At 41.0% G+C, this 22,255-nt stretch overlaps 1 protein-coding gene across 5 annotated transcripts in view; it reads right to left on the minus strand.

Annotated features, from left to right (window-relative positions):
* The window catches only part of LOC144754987 (uncharacterized), a 215,350-nt gene that overhangs the window by 39,523 nt on the left and 153,572 nt on the right, over positions 1-22,255 (minus strand). For 4 of the 5 annotated variants that reach the window (XR_013594817.1, XR_013594818.1, XM_078643380.1 and 1 more), the window contains exon 5: positions 4,461-4,531. Coding sequence is in view for 3 of the 5 variants with exons in the window: in XM_078643380.1 (XP_078499506.1) it covers positions 4,461-4,531 (71 nt within the window). In the remaining 2 variants the exon portion in view is untranslated. Of the gene's footprint in view, positions 1-4,460; positions 4,532-13,374; positions 13,476-22,255 lie in introns of all 5 variants that reach the window. The other variant, XM_078643379.1, reaches the window with a different exon arrangement.

A 22,255-nucleotide genomic window follows, 5' to 3' on the forward strand; every position in this document is an offset into this window, starting at 1 on the left:
TTTAGGCAGAGTGACAATAGGTTTCATGAAGGCAGTGACATTCTGGAATACTCTTCTGCTATCACTGATAAGCTCAGTGGTGCTTATGGAGGTGGTGATACTGCCAGTGGGAGTTACATAATTGTACCCTAGGAGCACACTTGGGGGCCGATTTCGATCTGGGTCAGAAATCACTCCGACCGAGCCGGAGCCAGGGTGTTTTCCGACCGATCCGGACTCCTGCATTCCGATCGACGTTGCGGCCGTATGCTGTTGGACTTGGTTCGGTCAGACTCCCATAGAAGTCAATAGGAGCCGGTCGTACGACACGTACATATGCTCCCATTGACTGAATGGATACGTCACGGACAAGTGCACCCCCTACAGTGGGTTCGCGTCGGTGCCATCCGCACAGTACATGTCTGTGTTGGGGAGACCCATAGGTCTCCCCCGGGGTCCGAGTCGTAAGGCTGCGGGTAACAGTGGGTCCGACGCGGACCCCCGAAGTCCAACTCTGGGAGCTATTGCGAGCCAGATGCTGTCCGAATCGAGCATCATACTAGCTCAGTCGTGAAACATCTCCATTGTGCACCACGATTTGCTTGTGACCAAGTTTTACAGAGCGGTTCGGACCCGGAAACGATTCGAACGGAGATTTCGCGCTTGTTCGCATCGTACTTCGACTTCAGGATCCGTGTACAACTCGGACGGAAATTCAGCCTCAGAATCAGATCCGCTAATGCCGAACCTGATTCGATGCTCTTCCGACCGAGAATGGAATCGGCCCCTCAGAGTTAAGCAATATTCTTACCATGGTTTCGTGGAGAGGAGTATGTAGACAAGTCAAGTCTGAGGGTCTAGACCAGAGATATGCAATGTTTCTTCCGATTGGCACAATTACAATATATTGACAGTGGTTCTCGGAGAGGACTGAGTTAGGCATTATTTGTTGGAAAGGATGCTTAGAGTAAGTTAGCCTTTTTTTCCCCACGCTTCGACCAGCCTCCCATTTTGTATAAGTATTCTTAGTTTTTTACTTCAAGCAACACCCTCAGGGCAGCTCTTTTTGCTATGCAAAATTACTACTTTTCAAATCTATCTTAGGATTGCCAGGGAAGAATATTAGAGGCTCCTTAAGTTAAGGCAGCTCAAGACACCAGCTCTCTTTTCTTGAGATGCCACAGGAGTCTACTGTCTTGAAATGCTTGTTGAGTCTCATAGATGGGAAAGACAAATTTACAGATTTTATGGTGCTTTTCCTACTGAAGGGGCCACCAGCACAGCTGGTGAAGAGGGGCTGGAAAAAAGACAGTGCTACAGATCTCACAGATGGAGAGTGAGTATGTTCATGCATTTGCATAATAAGTTATGCAGTAATTCCAAATGTAAGCTCACACAATTCAGTGTGCTTCACCACACATATTTGACCCATGGGCCTGTATTATACATTGTGCCCCAGGGGTGCAATGGGCGTGTGCACCCACTTTGAGCGCCCCCGGAGTACAATAGTATTACAGAAGGGGCTGCAGATGCTTGTGCATCCCCTTCGGTGATACAGATAGCACTGGCACACATGTTGCTCTATCATGTGGGTGCATCCTCATTTGCATGGGGAAGTGGCTCCATTCAAATGGGGAAATCACTTTGCCTCTGTGCACATACTGTATTACTAACGTGGGAGCAGACGCAAACAGGCCTTTATGGGGCTGCACTGGAAGTGCGCCACGAAAAGGTGGCACACTTTCAGTGGGCCTCCTAAAGGCAGTCCTACAGGGGCAGAACATCCCCCTGCAGGCGGGTATAGTCACTCACTGCACCCTCCTGCAAGGGGATCTCTAATCCCCCTTAAAAGTACAGGTAGGTTGCCGCCTGCACAGTGGAACATGGAGCAGCTTTTAAGCAGCTGCTCCATATTTCACTTGAAGTTCTAAGTTCGCAGCTGCCCTGCGGGAAGCACATCAATTCTAATACGGTGCACTTTCCTTCTTGGCACCGATGCACCTTTTGAAAAGAGCTCCATGGCGCAAACAAGGAAAATACACCATTTCAATAATACGGCTCCTGGCCTGCTGTCTGTATATCAGTGCTTTCTGCAACTCCAAACAGGCAGCAAAAGAGACTGAAACCCAGGTCCCACAGTATCCTAAAATGGAAAGCCCCGACAACATGGCAGTGCATCATGGAACTTGTTGTTTCTCTGTGAGCTCAAAATATCTTCCACCCATGAATTATTTTTCCAGCTAAGGTCCTCAGTACCTTTATATTCCTGCTGTTAAAATTAATTTATTGCATCCAACACCTACCGATGCCATGTGTTTTTCCACATATCTAGCTATGCTTCACTTCAGAGACTCAATGTCCCCCAGCATGCCAGGTGAACAGGGACTGTGAGCCTTTGGTGGCACCAAAAGTCAGTGTGGTTGTGCTATAGACACAAGTAGTGTGTCTGTCTATTGCAATAGTGATATTGACATTGATATGGACTTTACTAAATATAAAATAGCAATATACAGAATAAACCTAAACAAACATAATAAAACAAATAACATGCTTTATTACAAGCTAAATATTCCAATAAAACGATAACAGGATTAGTTGATAAGGATCAACTGCTTGTCTGAGGAAATATTGCTGACAAAAATATAAGAGAAAAAGTGTCACCAACAAAAATATTCTTTAAAAAGTATGGATAATACAAATATCAATTTTGATATACTTTGTGTGTATAAAGTCAACATTTTGAAGCTAAGAATATTGTCAAAAATAGGTAAGTATATTGAATTTTAACTGTCATACACTACATTAACTTGATAGTATATAAACAAACTAGGGCCAGAATCACAAAGGTAACATTTTACAAAGTCGTATATTTATGATGATTTTATGTGCAAAATTCCTTTGTGAATTGCAAAAAATCATAACTTACACAAAGCTGTAAGCATAACTTTGTGAATCAGGCTCATATACTTTTAATATAAAATATTTATAAAAATATAACATAGAGTAAAAATATATGATTTAAAACAGATGTAAAAAATAAGTCTTTTTTATTATTTAAACATAAATAATAAAAAATACAAATAGAAATTAATTCTAACATGAAAACACTAGATATTAAAAAACTTAAAAATGTACAAAATAAAACTAAAAATGTAAATTGAAAAACAAACTTCGACAAAAAATAATAAAAACATGACATTAAAATAGATTTTTAAACTTAAAACAAACATATATTTAGAACTTTAAAAATGTGATTACAAATTTCACTTACAAGGGTACTTCCACTCCAACTTGAGCAACAGAGGGAATGTGTTGAACTTTGGAGGGGTCAGATTTACTATTTCCACTGCAATGTAAGCAACATGAGGGAAAACGCTGGACTTTGGAGGAGTTTGATTTACTTCTCTCACTCACACGTAAGCAACAGTAGGGAAAGTGTTGGGCTTTTGAAGGTCATATTTACTAGTCTCCCTTCAACCAGAGCAACAGTAGCAAATGTGTCGGACTTTGGAGTGGTTTGATTTAATAATCATTCTCCAACATATGCAACAGCAAGGAAAGTGTTGGAATTTGGAGAGCTGAAGTTTACTGCTCCAAATCCAACCAGAGCTACAATAGGGAAAGTGCTGGACTTTGGAGTTATCAGATTTACTATTCCTATTTCAACCTGGGCAACAGTAAGGAAAGGGTTGGATTTTCAGAGAGGCGAGAACTACTATTGCCACTCTAGCATATGCAACATTAGGATAAACTTTTAACTTTAGAAAGATCAGATTTAATGTTCTCTGTCCTAAATTAACACAAATCAGATTACATACATACAAAATAAAAAAACATAAAACATATTTCCATAAACATGTGGAGAATAGGGTGCTAGAGACCCAGGAGGCCAGTGTGCCCTTTTGGTTCGATTGAAGTCTCTTATATTAGTCCAAGATAAGGCAAAGCTTATCCTTCTCCTAAGCCGTCCATCAGGTTTACACCTTCTTTCCAAAAAAGTAGCTAGCTGACATCAGGGCACATCGAGCCTCACAAGAGGAGAATTGGATATAGTGCTGGGTGGGGTGCTACAAGATTGGAGAAGGTGGCAGCAGTGCAGCTTGCAGCAGTGGCAAAGGTGAGGAGAGTTGAGCTTTAATTCTGGTCAACTTAGTTTCTGTCAACTAAGCACTTGTATGCTTTGTGCATAGCCATCAGGCCACTCTGTGATAATTCCTCCCCACTGAGTTCGCTGAGGGTGGATGTGCTGCGGGGGGTTAGCACTCATAGGTTGCCTTGTAACTGAGCTCTGCACTCCTAACCACTACCTATTATTTTTCTAATACAAAGTTGGAGCAAGAATTTGGGGAATTCCTAATTTAACTTTACAGCACCAATGAAGATTAGAAAACTTCACACTAGAGTTGACACCATAAGAAGGCCCTTTGTGACACAACAGGTAGAATCACAAAGGGGTGAACCTCTGTTTATGGATACCTCACCTGGTCCCCCAAGTATTCTGTCCTTCTTTACACGGACTGTTGTATATCAAGGGTTCCATTATTACAAGTCCCTAAAGAAGGGCAAATGAGAAACATTGAAAAACAAAATTATGCAGTCAATACTGAAGCACATTATTTTTCCTAAAATCCGCTCAACCACATGACAAAGCTATGCTAAATTCAAACGAGAGTCTTGGACTTAACTCTTCTGGATGTCATAATCATACAACTAATTCCCCTCCCACAAAATGGGTTTGCTAAAACAACATTGAATCTCTTTGACAGTACACTAAGGTACAGTCTGATTTTGGACCCTGACTTATCAAAAACACTGAATTTACATTAAGATGGCTCTTTTAACCCCACATGATATCATGTAAAAATGTCTGAAGCATTTGAGGCCATAAACAGAATTTTGCTATCAATACTAGCATTATTTGAAAAAGATACCTGAAACACAGACCATATTTTTAGAGACTGTCACCTATTCTTCCATTTTTTAATCAGGATGATACAGTGACACTAAATCCCTGGGCAATATAAGAACCATACAATCCAACCCCAGTCCAGTAAATCCCAAGAAAAGTGTTGAAGATTATTTAAATAAACAAGCACAGGATACACATACATAGGAGAACCCTACGGGAGAATCACAAATCTAAAATAGAACTGGGATTAAAATGAGTGTTAAGAAAAGAGAGAATGTAATGATTAGACATAATACTATAAAATAGTGCATTTCCCTTGAAACAGTAGCAACAAATATAAATAGGCAACAAAATAAACAAGTAAAAAAAGGTAAAAAAATTGCAGACACTTAAAAAAGAGACTTAGAAGTCTGCAATTTCTAAATTCTTGACCACCCTATATAGTACCTCCTCAGGCCCCCTGGGAGGATGTAAATAAATACAGTGCATTAACAAATCCCTTGCCATATTTTACATCTACACAAGCTCTGATAAAGTCTCCCACTGGGTTTAGACTAAACCCACACACGGTAGAGTTACTAAAAAAACTTCCAACATTGCAAGAGCATGACAATTACTACTGCACACCTCTCAACTGAGGAGTGCTCCTAAAGTCCCCCCAAATGTCATCAGAAATCACCATATTCACTACAAATATTGCATTTGTTGATCTTTTTGGCACAGGAAATATATTTTTATTAGATTAATGATGTTATAATTTTATATATGGCCACACAGCCGAAGTTAATTCAATCAGCTGATATTAAACTTGTAACTCTTCCAAGATATGTGGCACGGATCACTGACATAATATCGACGACACAAATATCGAGATACACAAATATCGAGTCAAAAATATCGATTGACAAAATATCGACTCCCTATCTTCAAACAGGTAAGTACCAAAATATCGACTCCAAAATATCGACTTACAAAAATATAGACTGTCAAAATATCGATTTTTTAAAATGTCTTAAAAGTAAGTTAAAACTAATATAGTAATAAATATATTTAATATAAACTTAGAAATAATTATTAAAAAAATATAATTTTAATAAATAATTTATCTAATTAAAAAAATTACATCACCAAAAATTACACACACACACACATATATATATATATATATATATATATATATATATATATATATATATATATATATATATATATATATAAACATATTATTAAATAAACATATATAACATTTTAGAAAATGTTTAAAATTTATTGTTACAACTATAGTGAGTTCAACATTAGCAAAAGTGTTGGATAGCGTAGAGGTAAAATTTACTACTCCCACTCCAGTGGGTGCAACAGTAGGGAAAGCGCTGGATAGCGTAGAGGTTAAAATTACTATTCCCACTCCAGGGATGTATGACGTTACAACGCATACTTTTACAACGCCTACCATTACAACAAAACTTTTACAACGCAAAAACTTTTACAACGCATACATTTACAACGCAAGATTTTACAACGCATATACCTTTACAACGCATACCATTACAACATAAGTATTGGTAAGTATATAATAATTTTTTGAATATAAATTAATAAAAAATATTATAATATAATTTAATATAATTTAATTTTATTAAATAAATGTAATTTAAATGTAATTTTACTTTATTTTTACAAAGTACCCCTGTACCCCAAAAACCCCAAACTGACCCTGAACCCTAAAAATACCCCTTTACCCATAAACTGAAAACTGACCCTGAACCCTAAAAATACCCCTTTACCCGAAAACTGAAAACTGACCCTGAACCCTAAAAATACCCCTTTACCCAAAAACTGAAAACTGACCCTGAACCCTAAAAATACCCCTTTACCTACAAACTGAAAACTGACCCTGAACCCTAAAAATACCCCTTTACCCCAAAAACTGAAAACTGACCCTGAACCCTAAAAATACCCCTTTACCCAAAAACTGAAAACTGACCCTGAACCCTAAAAATACCCCTTTACCTACAAACTGAAAACTGACCCTGAACCCTAAAAATACCCCTTTACCCCAAAAACTGAAAACTGACCCTGAACCCTAAAAATACCCCTTTACCCAAAAACTGAAAACTGACCCTGAACCCTAAAAATACCCCTTTACCCAAAAACTGAAAACTGACCCTGAACCCTAAAAATACCCCTTTACCTACAAACTGAAAACTGACCCTGAACCCTAAAAATACCCCTTTACCCCAAAAACTGAAAACTGACCCTGAACCCTAAAAATACCCCTTTACCCAAAAACTGAAAACTGACCCTGAACCCTAAAAATACCCCTTTACCCAAAAACTGAAAACTGACCCTGAACCCTAAAATTAAAATATTTATCAATTAATCAATTATAATTAATTACCAATTATATTTTAATTAATTACCAATTAATAATTAATTAACAATTAATTTTTAAAAAATATCAATAAATAAATTAACATATTTAATTAATTATAATTAAATTACTTCCCACCCTATTCCCCTATAAACCCACAACCCGCTACAGAAAATAAATTACTAAAATTAAAATATTTATCAATTAATCAATTATAATTAATTACCAATTATATTTTAATTAATTACCAATTAATAATTAATTAACAATTAATTCTAAATTATTATCAATAAATAAATTAACATATTTAATTAATTATAATTAAATTACTTCCCACCCTATTCCCCTATAAACCCACAACCCGCTACAGAAAATAAATTACTAAAATTAAAATATTTATCAATTAATCAATTAAAATTAATTACCAATTATATTTTAATTAATTACCAATTAATAATTAATTAACAATTAATTCTAAATATATATCAATAAATAAATTAACATATTTAATTAATTAGAATTAAATTACTTCCCACCCTATTCCCCTATAAACCCACAACCCGCTACAGACTTATATTACACAAAAAATAAAAATTATTATTAACTTACCTTAAATTCGATATTTTTGTTGTCTATATTATGTCTAGTCGATATTATGTCCATTCTATATTTTTGATTCGATATTATGTCCATTCTATTCGATATTAATTTTCTCTAGTCGATATTTTTGTTGTCTATATTATGTCTAGTCGATATTATGTCCATTCTATATTTTTTACTCGATATTCTGTCCAGTCGAAATAATTGACTCGATATTATGACTGTACACCATGTGGCACAGTCATCTTCACAAGTACATTTTAACTCTACTTCAATTCTTACAATCATCATAAACTCTAGTGAACTTTTTTCAAAGTTGTAGGATCAACCTACACCCTATGCAGAACCGCCATGTAAAAGATAGCCATATATAATCTAGAGCAAATTTAAAATTTAGCACCACTCCAACCATCGATCCCTTGTCTCAAGCTATGATACTAAATAATCCCCCAATAATTGTCTGTATTTCTTCGGGTCATACTGTTACTACACCCATTATGTTAAAACGCATGTTCCAAGGCCTAATGATCATGGTAATTACTGGTTTTGGTTACCAGGTGCCCTAAATTCAAACAATCATTCAGGCCCCAACTATCCCTTATTTTAGCCCAAACTTCTTAGCTTGGTCTAGCAGTCTTGTCGTGCTCAATACAAGATCGGCAAAAGACAACTTATAATGAACTCTAAAGCAGAAATAATCCGATAGAGGAAACCTGGAGCACGTACTTTTCTTTTGAAAACTGCTATTCAATTAATAGCTCAGGTTCACCCTGCATCAGCGGTCGCACTTGTGGAGGTGTGTCTAATCTTCTCTCTACGATTTTAAATGGATTTATGAAATATTACTGTTATCTGAAGAATAAAACGTACTTTACATTTGCCTGGCTCAGATTAAAAAAACAATTTTTTTTCTTATTTCATGTATGTTTAAACACCAAATAACAATAATAACAGGAAACTAATTTTTTTAAGTCAATTTCTTATTTTATATATATTTACATGCTGGATTCTAAGGGGATTTTAATGCAGAAATGTACCCTTCCGGCCCAGTTTATCAAAATTGTTAGAAAATTGCTCAAGAGGGAGCTGCAAAATGACAGAGAGATAGCGCTATTAGAAGTGGCGAGGAAGATCTTTGGAAGAAGTATTATGGGAAAATAACAAGATTGGGAGTCTCATTTATGAAAAGTGTTGCATCGCTGCGGGAAAACAGCTATGCAACACATTCCATAGCACCATCGATGCACTGTATTTACTGTACAGTGCTCCATGTCACAAGGATTTATAGACATGTCAGTATTCGTGACATATCTGTAAGCGCAAAACTGGGGCATTGCTAGATCGTGTCTGAAAACAGACGCAACTCCAGCAATGTGTCAGTTCACATGGGGCAAGCCCATTGTGAAAGGCACTGCATAGCCCCTTATGTCTGCTTCAAGTGGGCGTAAGGATTTGATGCACTGACATCGTAGTAGTGTTGTTGTGAAATCTACAAGGCTTTCCTGCGATGGACCACCCACCCTGCATGCATTATACCTGTCGCAGGTATAATGTAGCACAGTGGTTTACAAAGTGATGCATCTGCCTAGATGCATATTTTTGTAAATATGGCACAGTGTGAAACATTTATTATGCTGTTGCAGCAAAAAGTGACAAGACGGCGACATAAGAGCCTCCTAAATAAGGCCCTGGGTGTGTTTGAGGAGAAGATTATTCCTTGTGAATAAACAGGTTTTAAATCCGAGGGGCCGGTCATATGGATATTTTTAATAGTCTGTTTGAAAAAATGCACTATCATCAGTCCAGAAATGACAGGTCTCACCATTAAGCCAGGTAATGCTCCATTTTTTTTATTTCCTCTCATAAAAGACAGTTAGGACCTGATTTAATTTGTCAGATAGGGAACTGCACCAGTATCCTAATTGCCAAATTGATGGTGTGCCCACCCTAGAGTCAGGCTGGCCACCATGTTTCTAAAGGCAGTGCCCCCACTGGCACTGTCACTGGAACCCCTACAAAGAAGTTGGGGCCATTGATGTAGAAGCATCATACCATCCTCCCGATTTTGAGTAGCTGGCCCAATGTACCTTTTTTTCTGTTCAAGACTGCCAGTGTTAACCTCATGTTGCCAAATAAAAGCAACAGTGCAATTACCCCAATGCACTGGGAAGGTGTGTCAAGGTCATTGATATGTTGCTTTTCTAAAACAAATACTTACATTGGAAACTATTTGAAAATAAATAAAGATTTGTAAGCTGCTGACTTTAAATGTAGAGGCCACTCACCAAAATGTTAGTGCCTTCAGAAGAGATGCTATGGCGGCGGCTGATATGAAGGCACAAAGATTTTGCATAACCAATATGGCAGGCAGTAGTACAGCTAAGATGGTGAAGTAAAGATCTCTGTCACACTGACAAAAGGCAATAAAAATCAGACCCTTAGACTCTACATTGTGGTAATTAAATGCACTATCACAAAAAAACAAAGAACATAATTTTTGCTGATGTTGCATATATGTAGTTGTTATATTTCCTGGAGTGTTATATAATATTTGTTTCATATTTCAATTGTTTTATTTGACAGGAGGTTTGTATAACGGCTACTTACCAATTTCATTTTCCGCAAAAATAGTAAAATGTAACTGATTGTTGCTGTATGTAAGAGCAGGCCAGGAATCGTGGACGGTCGGCGCTGTAGCACAAAGATACTCTTAGCCGCTGCTGAAGATTCACGATGGTGATCTCTGCGGGCCGTCGATCCTGTATCATGAAGTGCAGATTTTGCATTGCTAGTCATCCTAGGCGGTCGCTTTAGCATGAAGAATCAGGTTCAATAGAACTTTGCATTGGCAATTGGCACGGGTGGCAAGATCTTGGCATGAACAGGCTCAAAACTTTAAGATTTCTTCTTTCCTTCAGAAGGGGAGCTCCACAAGTGACACACTAACGGTCCAGGAGTTGGGAGGCACCTCTTGGGACTCATGAACTCACTCCAGCACAGAAAGCAGTGCTCAGGAAGGTCCAGTTTCATGTCCAGTCAGGTCTAGTTGCAACAGAGCAGCTGAACAGTTGCAGAGGGGCCCCTAGAGCTTGTTTTGTCCCTGTACATAGAAACAGGAGATCAGTCAGCTGACCTTTGAAGTCACTTTAGCTTGGTATGAAGGGAGCAGGTCCAGTCTTCCTTCTTAGCAATTCGGGTAGACCTCAATCAGCAGGGAAGCAATGTGTACTTCTTATGTAGTATCCACAGGTCCAGGAGTATACTGAAGAGTGAGTATGAGAGTCTCATCTTTACACCTGGTGCCCCCTTTCAAGTGGGATAAGATACAGGAGTTTTCCCCCTACAAAAGTGTCCAGAGTTTTCTGTCTTCCTGCCCTGGATCTAGATTGTATGGGATCACAATAGACTAGTGTGAAACCATTTGTGAGTGTGCTGAGGCAGCCCCTTAGGAGTGAAAGTGTGGTAGGTGACTTCTCTGCCCTTCCATCCAGCTAGAGATGGCCCATCCTGCCAACATCCAGGCCCTCTACTGCGATCCTGTCTGGAAGTAATACACAAAGGCCAACTGCCAACTACACCTAGTCATGTGACACTGAAAATAGGCTGCAGGCACCAAATGGTTAGGAATAGAAAATGGCAACTTTATTAAAGTGATATGTTCAAAATGATGACTTAAAATCTGACTTTACCTTTAAAGAGGGGTTTAAATTTCAGTTCTTCAGACATCAAACATTATATTCATACTTGCTCCCACACAAACATTATCACGTATTTAATGTAATACGGTAACCCAAAATTATCCTATGGGAGAGGAAGACCTTGCAGTTGTGAAAAACGACTTTAGGAGTTTTTCACTACCAGGACATGTAAAACTTAGAAGTACATGTCCAAATTTCTAAATACAGTGCACCCTGTCTCATGGGATGTTTAAGGCCTACACTAGGGATGACTTATATGTATTAAAAAGGAAGGCTTAGGCATTGCAAAAGTTTTGTTTTGTCAGGTCGAAATAGCAGTTTAAAACTACACACATGGGCTTCGATGGCAGCTCTGAGACATGTTTCTCTAAAACATATTCAAGTGGATCCCCACCAAGTCCAGAAAGACTGTCACCCACGCACATGTCAGCAGCAGAATCGACTACAGCAAGGCACTCTAAGCCGGCATCACGCAGAAAATCCTCAAGACACTGCAGAAAATTCAGAACGTTTCTGCCAGAGTCATCCTCAACATCCCCCAGTGCAGCCACATTACAAGCCAGCTGAGAGATCTCCACTGGCTCCCAGTCAACAAAAGAATCACCCTCAAGCTCCATACACATGCCTACGAAGCCCTAAACAATAGGGGGCCTGCATACCTCAACCTCCGCCTAGCATTCCGTGCACCCACCAGAGATTTCGGCATCGACACACTGGCCCTGGTTACTGTCCCACGTATCAGCAAAACCACAGCCGGTGTAAGATCCTTCTCCTACCTCGCAGCAAAGACCTGGAACACCCTGCCTCTCCACCTTAGGCATGCACAAACTTCACTGCCTCAATAAAGGAAGGACTTCAAGACCTGGCTCTTCAACTGACCCACAGCACCTTCAATGGACAAGCACTCTCTCCCCCCACCTCAGCACCTTGAGACACTTATGGTTGAGTATTAGTGCGTTAAAAGCCACCTGATTGATTTATTGTTTTAAAGTGCTACTTATGTGGCTGACACAATCACTGCTGTAGGCCCACTAGTAACATTTAATTTACATGCCCTTGGTATATCTAGTACCATTATACTCGGGACTTCTGAGTTAATTATATGTGTTAATTGGGTGTAAGCCAATTTTACCATGTTTAAACGAGGGAGCACAAGCTTTTTAGCACTGGCTAGCAGTGGTAAAGTGCACAGAGTCTTAGAAGCTAACAAAAACGGGTTCAGAAAACAGGAGGGGTGAGGGCAAATGGTTTAGGGGTGACCCTGCAGAGTGGGCCAAGTCTAACAGATACTAAACCCTGAAATTGAAAAAAGCATATAAACATTTTTAAAATAAAGAAAGCCTGCTAAAATAAACACCCACCTGCCTAGCACTTAAACTGTGCTGGTTAAGACTGTATAGCAAGTAGCACATATGCTATATAGGCCATGTCTCTCTTTTAAAGGTTTTTCTACCATTGCAGTATGGATCAATCCTAACTTGCATTCCTTAGGGTTGACCTAGCTCTCTCAGGATTGGAATTAGGGAAGAAACAACCTATATCACATTTATTTAGTCACTTACATGTTAGAAATTTTTTTAGCCAAAAGGAACAGTTTGTATTTAACACCTGGCAGATAATGAGGGCATTTTTAATATACCAATGGCAGATTTTAATGACATATTCAAAGTTATTACTATAGTGTCAGAATTATAATCGATACTAGAGCCACTGTCCCAGTTCCACTATTGCATCTTGCATCCACTAGTAAAGAAAATGGCATCATATAGAAAAGACACAAAAGATAAGCTTAAAATCTTAAAGGACATCCATATCACCAAGATTCTGAACTGTTGATAGATTTGGACGTTGAATCATTCCACACCAGAATTTCCCACGAGGAATCTCCAAGAGACACAGAAGATCTGCAGATGGAAAACTGTTGGGACAACCCCACACTATTAGAATTTGTCTTCAACTTAGCAAGGTCACCTTAATAGAAAATGTCTTTGAATTAGAAAGGACAGTCTAGCTACGGAAACAGAGAACCTCTATGGGGAGCCCGTTTGCTCCAAGTCTAGCAGGTTTGCTTTTTTACAAATTCAAAATGATGTTTACTCAAATAATAATCCCCTCAGAGATAACATTAAAATATGGTATTGGTATATTAATGACATCTTTATGATCTGGCATGGTGACATGGATGGACCAAACATATCTTGAGTTGGATTAACAATCAGAATCTATATCTGAAGTTTACATACACTATATCCAATACAGAGCTAACGTCCCTTGACCTCCCATTTTTTCCTCCAATAGTTTTGGAGGTCCACCTCAAACAAGACCGACAGGAAGAGCCTCATTTATCTGACAGTTTGTAAAGGGAACATCTCCCTTTTGGACAATTCCTATGATTATGCAGTACTTGTTCAAATGCTAAGGACTTCCAAAAACAGACAGAGATACTATCCTTCTAACTAAGAGAACGCAGATACGCAAAAGAAATAATTGGTAGGGCCAGAAAATAAGCAAGCAATAACAACAGAGAAGTGTTGCGTGAAACATACCATTGAGACAAGGAAGATAGCTTGATATGTCTGAACACATTCAGCACAGCATCCAATCAAGTACAACAAATTATTAGTAAACACACTGGTGTAGACTTACTCCAAATACTCATAGCTTTCAAAAACGCATGTTTCCATACAGGAAAAGCAAAATTCAGGTTGAAATTTAAATGAAGTCTGGGACAGAAACATTGCATTAGCTGATGTAATTAACATTATTTTAGTAATTTGTGTTAGTCTTGTTACATGAAATTCCCAAAATGACGCTATTACGGCACATCACATAATTGTATGACGTTCACAGTAAGAATTTACATCACAAGCCCCTTCATGTTAAAGATTTTCCGCAAGAACATGGGAACAACTTTAACGACAAAGTGCAATTGGCTGTTCTTTGCAGTGCTTCTATTTTGTTGCACTTTTTTATCGCAAAATACATCCTTTCATCCAAAGTGGATGCAAGGTTGCACTTTGCATTAAAGTCTAGAGCTAAATGGCACTTTTACATTTCGCCAAAACTTTTTATGATTATGCAAAAGCAAAATGCACAAATTTCACACACTTCTAGTCTAAAGCTACTTAGCTATTTGTACATAATTAAACTCAAAATCTCCAGGGATCACAATGTTGGCATCACCAGGATTCAATTTAAAACGCGAAATCTCCGCCAATATACTATTATGTAATTGCAGTTCATTTATGTAATCTATAATAAAATTGATGTCAATTTCCAAAAACCAAGGAGTGAATTTGCCCTTTCCCGTTGTAACAACTCAAGAGTATGAAATTATAAAGAATGTGTTTAATGTGACACGGCTTTGCTATTCAGGGCTGAAGAAACATAAATCGAGAAATCCGTCAAGGGTCTGTCCTGTTTACTTTTCTCAGTTGCCAACACAAACAAATCCATATAGCCTGGTAGATTCAGGGATCTTGAAAACAACACATATCACAGATCTCACAGTGGCTCATTATAATGATCTTGTTGACTCTCCAACCTATATTTGAGTTGCAGCTAACAATGGGTTTCTGTGATAGAATCAAGGCTACCCAACTCAAATGTCCTGAAGTGCAGTCAGCAGAAGGTATTGATTTTGTTTCTTACCTTGTAGTGATGCAAAAGGATACTTTTCATGTTCCAGCGTTTATACTACTACAGCCCATGAAGAACATAGGTACATCCTATTATACATCAAGCCAGCTCGTCCCACAGATCCATATTATTACTATATGATCCCTCTTTCAATGTGTCTTCAGGTTAGCAAACTGGGCTGCCTCCCTATGGTAATATTAAGCAATTCCTTTTGGGAATGAAGTACCTGTAAAATGTTGCTAATTTAAAATATTATGCACCTGCCTTAAGTGTATTCATGCCGCCTTCATGCCGGGCCCATGTGCTTCAAGGTTTTTGATTACAAGATGGCAAATCCCAGTGAATTGCTGCTTTAGCGCTTTTCTGTCTCTTTTAACTTAACCGCTTGCATCCTTGAGTCAGAATCAGTACATCAGTAGTCCTGAGAGCACCTTAAGATAGCAAGAACGCCAGATGAGGACTAAGGTGCAAAGTGTAGCACAACCGTTTTGACAGTGATCTACAAAATCACTGCTCTGTGTGCTTCCTGGTCTTAATACCCTGGTGGTGTATTCCAGTGGGTCACTGCTGTAGCTCCTCCCCCGGTCTCTCGACTTCCTTGCTTGTGCACCGAAGTCAGTGTGTCATTGGCCTTGAGGTCCTTCAGGTCAGAGAGAACAGAAGGTGAGAGCTAAGGTACAAAGTGCAGCATATTTTTTTACATTGATCTACTCGTGTGCGAGAGTGAATGTGTGAATGGATACATTTAAGAATGAGTTATTGGGTGGATGGTGGGATAAATCAGTGAGAGTGTGGATGAGGAAAAGATGAACGATTGCATGTGAATTGACGGATAAGTGAGTGAATGTCTGAAAGAATGAGTGAGTGCATGGATCGGACATGGGCGCTTGCATCAATGGATGAATGCCTGGGTGAGTGGAGGATAAATGGGTAAACGGATACATAAACATACCGGTGTATGTGGACTAATTTTTGGTCCCTTGGATCCTCCTACTACCTCAGTCAACACAAACATACTTTTGGGCAGGGCCATGATCACATGAAACTCTGAGGTGGTATCTCCCAAAGGTACGACTACCCCTCTGGTGGCCCATGTCCAACTCTGAATCCTTACTGGGTCAATTTCCCGAAACAAGCTATTTTGGAACATTGATACTTCAAAAAAGCCATGGATGATACTTTACCAGTTCTTCACCTTCTTCCACCTTCAGAGCAGTGGGTTGCTGGAGCACCTTAGTAGGCGCTCAGTTATAATATGTGGGAGGCGTTTCTGATTAACCGGTTGTTGTACACGGCCGGGCTCGGCTCCGCTGTGGTGTTCCTGGCCGGGCTTGGCTTCGCCAACCCCTGTTCCTCGCTGTGGTTTTCCTGGCCGGGCTTGGCTCCGCCAACCCCTGTTCCTCGCTGTGGTGTTCCTGGCCGGGCTTGGCTCCGCCAACCCCTGTTCCTTGCTGTGGTGCTCCTGGCCGGGCTTGGCTCCGCCGGGGGCCGTTGAAGACCACAACTCCCAGCAGCCTCATCTTCATCGCGGCAAGGTCGCCGCACTCGTAATCAGGAAGCGCCTGGAGGCGCATGAAGGACCCCTCGCCTCCTCGTCCCGCGGGACGCGCGCGGGCGTGCCCGGGAGAAGCCCGGGACAAGGGCAGTCAGAGGCCTGAGGAGACTGGACTGGGCCAGGGACCCTATATCATTTTATCTGGACCTACACTGTATATGACTCACGTGAGACTTTATTTCTTATTGTTTCTATTCATTTTTCGTAATTCATGAGTAAGTAGTGGTTCTATCTGCGTTCAATATCCTGCACTATAGTTATCTAGGATGTCTAAATCAAAAAGCGATAAACCAGCACAAGGTCCTGGCACCATTGATAATTATTTGGTGAAGAAAGTTAGCCAAATAAACAATGAAAGACGTGCCTCTTTAGGAAAGGGCACTGTGGTAGTGGAGTTACCTGAATTGCCTGATTTGTCTCCCACCAGGATGACTAGAGACGCAGGGGCTAATACAAGTGGTGTCACCATAGTAGAACCACTGACGCCCATCACAGTTAGGGTGGAGGTTCACCCAGAGGCTCACCCAGATCAACATGTCCTGCTAAGTGAGGAAATAGGCGACATTAGTGAAGCTCCGCCTGTTATTAGGCCGATGCGAACTTGTAGGATAGCACATCAAAAGCGGGGGGGGAAACATAACGCTAATACTAAAAATAAGAACGGGAAAGAAGCACATAGCCCTGCCTCAAATCCCTTTGTGTTTACAGGAAATAATGCCAATGGCCCTAATCTGATTTCTGACCAGTTTGCTTCTCTCATTAAAAACCTAGAAGCAAAACTCACTATGAAGATAGAGGAGCTAATTAAACCACTAACCAGCCAGATTGAGATCCTGGTCACGGAAGTGGCTAGGCTGGGCGGCCTGATATCTCCACATTTGACTGCACCAATTAATGGCAGCGTGAAGGTGGGTGGAAAAGGGCAGGATGTGGTGAAAGCTAAAGACCACCAGAATACCGGGAGCATTGCTGCAGTAGCTATCACTGGGAAGGAGGCATTAAGTACATCAGCCGCCCCAGTGGCAACTGCTCTGCTGACTCAATCCATCATAGCCCCACGAAGTGGTCCACCCCCTAGACCACCCAGGTATAATCGTTTTTTGAATTTACCATCTGACTGTGCCCCGTTCGTAGCAGTTCTGACCAATGTTCCTGCTTGTGGGACCCATCCCGCCTCACCTTATGATGAATCTCATGCATCACTAAAAAATAAGACAGTAGCATGGCTTAATAAAAATTGTGGTTTTCCCACCTCTTATTCAGATCAGATAATGGCAGTAAGGAGGGTGAATTGGGTAGGACCATCCAAAAAGATGGGAAGTGGGAATTGTATAGTGGTCAATTTTAAACATCCTCAGCATGTGGCAACTGTTCTCTTGAGAGCTTCTTCACTAGTTTATAACGAGAACAGCATCTGTGTGCGCCCACTAGGCTACTGTTATGCACATTTATGCAAACTCACACCCCAACAAAGGTTAACCAGGCGGGTGTTTGAACGACAGACGCCAGCTGTGGATGCACAATTCATATATAACTTCACTGATTCCTGTGGCTCTGGTAGTATGAATGAAAATTATAACAGGATTAATAGCGTTGGACGCTACCAGCATGGGTCTAATATTAACACACAGAACAGGTATGAAGTCCTGTCTGGACTGGAGATGTGTGATTGACGGGAGGTACCTGCGGCTCAGGGCACTGGGACTTCAGGTGAACTTATACACACAGAGATCCCACAGATTATAGCATCTGGATGTTATGTTGTCTCATGGAATATTGCAGGCCTGGCTGCCAAATTGACTGATGAAAACTGGGTTCACTACATAAAGCAATTTAAAATCATCTGTTTACAAGAAACTTGGTTGGTGGGGTGTGATCTTCATCTGGAAGGGTACAAGGCCTTCTATGTGCCAGCAATACCATCAATAAGAGGCAGGCCGAAGGGGGGACTTGTAATTTTTGTTTCCATTTTATTATCATGTAAGATGCGTAGAATTGACTTACAGCACACAGGAGTGATGGGCCTAGTTTTATATGGAGAAAACTGTCGGGTTGGCTTAGTGAATTTTTACAATGCCATCTATGATAGTGCAGGCACTAATCAAATTTCTGTTTTAAATTCTTTTGTTTCAACTTTTTCGGAAGTTCTTGGTCATAATTTTATGATCATGGGAGATTTTAATGTGCACCCTTGTGGCGACCCACTGAATAAATGCCTAACAGAGTTGCATTGCAAACGTATGGGAGGGCTACACATGGAACATACTGTGGAGGGTGAACTATGCAATGACTTGTTGAACAACTTTGACCTCTCTTTGGCTATGTCACTCTGGGACCCGTTAAAATGTTTTGATATTCCTACTTTTAATGGGCACGGTAGGGGCACCTTCATAGATCATATGTTAGTTTCTTTAACGATGCAGACTTTCCTAGACTCGTTTAGTATTGTTCTAAGTGAGTTCAGTTACCATAATCCTCTAATAATCTGTTTAAAAGGATCCTGGGAGAAAAAGGTACCCCAGAGCAGCAGCATAGGTAGGCTGGGTACAACAGATGGGAGGAGGCGACTCAAATGGTCAATGGTCACCCCGGATATTCTCTATAAAAATAAAAATATTACTGAAAGTTGCGCAGAGGATATCAACAATTGTACTCTTGAGGGGGGAGATCCTAGGCAGGTCCTAGTCGCTTATCAAAATCTATCGGAGAAGGTGTCAAATTTACTGTCAGTCCCCAATAAGAATGTGGGGAAAGTGGGTCCCAGATGGTTTAGCCATGACTGTACTAAAGCTGCACGCAAACTTAGGTCTACTCTGTCAACAACCCCGAGGATTCAGGAGGAGGTAAAATTGTGCAGAAAGGAATATAAGGCTGTCATTGCATTGCGTAAGGAGTCTCTGAGAAGAGAGGCCTGGGATGAATTACTTGATCTCTATAAATCAGATCCAGGCTTTTGGGCACCCATCCTGGTAGCTGTATTCAATGCCGCTGCTTTAACCTTTCTTACTTGTAACAGATTACTTCTGAGGCGGAAAGCCGGGAGCTAGGCACCTGATCTTCTGTTTTATCTTCGCTTATTTGCACAAAAACTGATTTTAAAATTGTTGTACTGTATTAATTTGCACTGTGTCACTTACCTGCCTGGGACAGTTGGGGCGCGCAATTGTACCCGTGTTGGGCATACCGAGGGCCGAGTTAGGGCTCCACTCGGACACAGACAGCCTCCCCGGAAGGCGACGACTTTGGCCGCCATCTTAGGGGAAAGGCACGGTTGGCGCTCTAGCGGTCGGGCGAATTACGGCCCGGTCGCTATAAATTTGGCAAACGCTAGGAGAATTGCAAAACCTTTCTTACTTGTAACAGATTACTCCTGAGGCGGAAAGCCGGGAGCTAGGCACCTGATCTTCTGTTTTATCTTCGCTTATTTGCACAAAAACTGATTTTAAAATTGTTGTACTGTATTAATTGCACTGTGTCACTTACCTGCCTGGGACAGTTGGGGCGCGCAATTGTACCCGTGTTGGGCATACCGAGGGCCGAGTTAGGGCTCCACTCGGACACAGACAGCCTCCCCGGAAGGCGACAACTTTGGCCGCCATCTTAGGGGAAAGGCACAGTTGGCGCTCTAGCGGTCAGGCGAATTACGGCCCGGTCGCTATAAATTTGGCAACCGCTAGGAGAATTGCAAAACCTTTCTTACTTGTAACAGATTACTCCTGAGGCGGAAAGCCGGGAGCTAGGCACCTGATCTTCTGTTTTATCTTCGCTTATTTGCACAAAAACTGATTTTAAAATTGTTGTACTGTATTAATTTGCACTGTGTCACTTACCTGCCTGGGACAGTTGGGGCGCGCAATTGTACCCGTGTTGGGCATACCGAGGGCCGAGTTAGGGCTCCAATCGGACACAGACAGCCTCCCCGGAAGGTGACGACTTTGGCCGCCATCTTAGGGGAAAGGCACGGTTGGCGCTCTAGCGGTCGGGTGAATTACGGCCCGGTCGCTATAAAATGAAGTCTATTTCCTGTCCGCGCAGCGGGCGCGCCAATTGCGCGCCGGAGGCGCGCCAGAGGCAAGCCCGTCTGGGCCCGTCCGGGCCAGACCGGGCCTAGGGCCTGTCACTATGCCCGTGGACCCTACGGGACCTACAGGATACTCAAGGGAAGAACTCTTGGCGCTACGAGACAATTGTGGTCAGTGGTGCCACCAGCTGGATTGGACTGACACACTACTCTGTCGCTGTCAATTCTGTTCTGACCCTATCCTTGTGGGGACTAACGGTAAGGAGGCCGGTACTGCTCTGAGGATGGCGCTACTAAACTGCAGATCACTACCAAAGCACGCGGTAGAGATCAATTTGTTGATCGAAGAATGCAATCTTGACCTGCTCTTCCTTACGGAGACATGGTTATCCCCCAATGCAGAGTTTGATATTATTTCCGCCCTCCCAAGTGGTTTTCTTATTCAGACTCAGAATAGGGACCAAGGGAAAGGAGGTGGCCTCGCTATAATCCACAAAGACTCCCTGATTTGTAGACTTGAGGACGGTGGCATTTTAGATTTAGAAAGTGCCTGTTTTAGCATCCAGCTAACCCCCACCTACTCCCTCTCAGGATTCCTTATTTACCGCACGCCGGGCTGCATAAAGCATTTTGCAGATTCTCTGCTAGAAGCCACCTTATCAGTGGCAGCCCGCGCATCCAACTTTTTGATTCTCGGAGACCTGAACCTGCATTTTGATGACCTTAATGATAAAGTAGCTGCAGATCTCATCCTAAATCTTAAAGCCTTTGAACTAAATCTTTTGAATAGGGAAGCCACTCATAACAAGGGACATCTGTTGGACCCGGTCTTTTCAAATAACAACCAGCTCCAAGTCAAACCCCCTCTGCCCCTACCATGGTCTGACCACTTCGTAGTTCCTTTTTCCTGGGAAATTCAATCGGAAGAGAAAAGTGCCCCTCATCCTCGTATACTGCAGAGAGCTTTGCCAAAGTTATCGGTGGAAAACTTGAAACAATCGGCTCCTAATGCAGAATCAGATGTCTTGCTAGCAGACATAAATTTCCAGAATTGGCTTAATAGTGCCCTGAATACGGTTTTGCCTCTCAAAATGGAGACAAAAAAGAGCAGCACTTTTAAATCTCCTTGGTACACTACTGAACTAAGAGACCTCAGAAAAGCCTGCAAAAAGTCGGAACGCATCTGGAGGAGATATTGGGCACTTAACAGCAAAACCTCCTATCAGGCTGCCCTGAGACTTTATAAAGCTGCACGGCAGAAAACCAAGGCGTCCTTCTTTGAGGAGAAAATTAAACTTTCGGCTAACTCCTCTAAGGAAACGTTTAAAATTGTCAATCAACTTCTTAAAATCCCAGTCCCAACAACCTCACAAGAGGATACCAAATCAAGATGCGACCAGCTAGCAGAGTTCTTTGATGACAAAATACAGAGAATTCTTGATAGTCTACCACAAACCGCCACAACACTAGCCAATGAAATCCC

The sequence above is a fragment of the Lissotriton helveticus genome, chromosome 5_1 (assembly GCF_964261635.1).
Source record: "Lissotriton helveticus chromosome 5_1, aLisHel1.1, whole genome shotgun sequence".
NCBI classification, from domain to species: domain Eukaryota; kingdom Metazoa; phylum Chordata; class Amphibia; order Caudata; family Salamandridae; genus Lissotriton; species Lissotriton helveticus.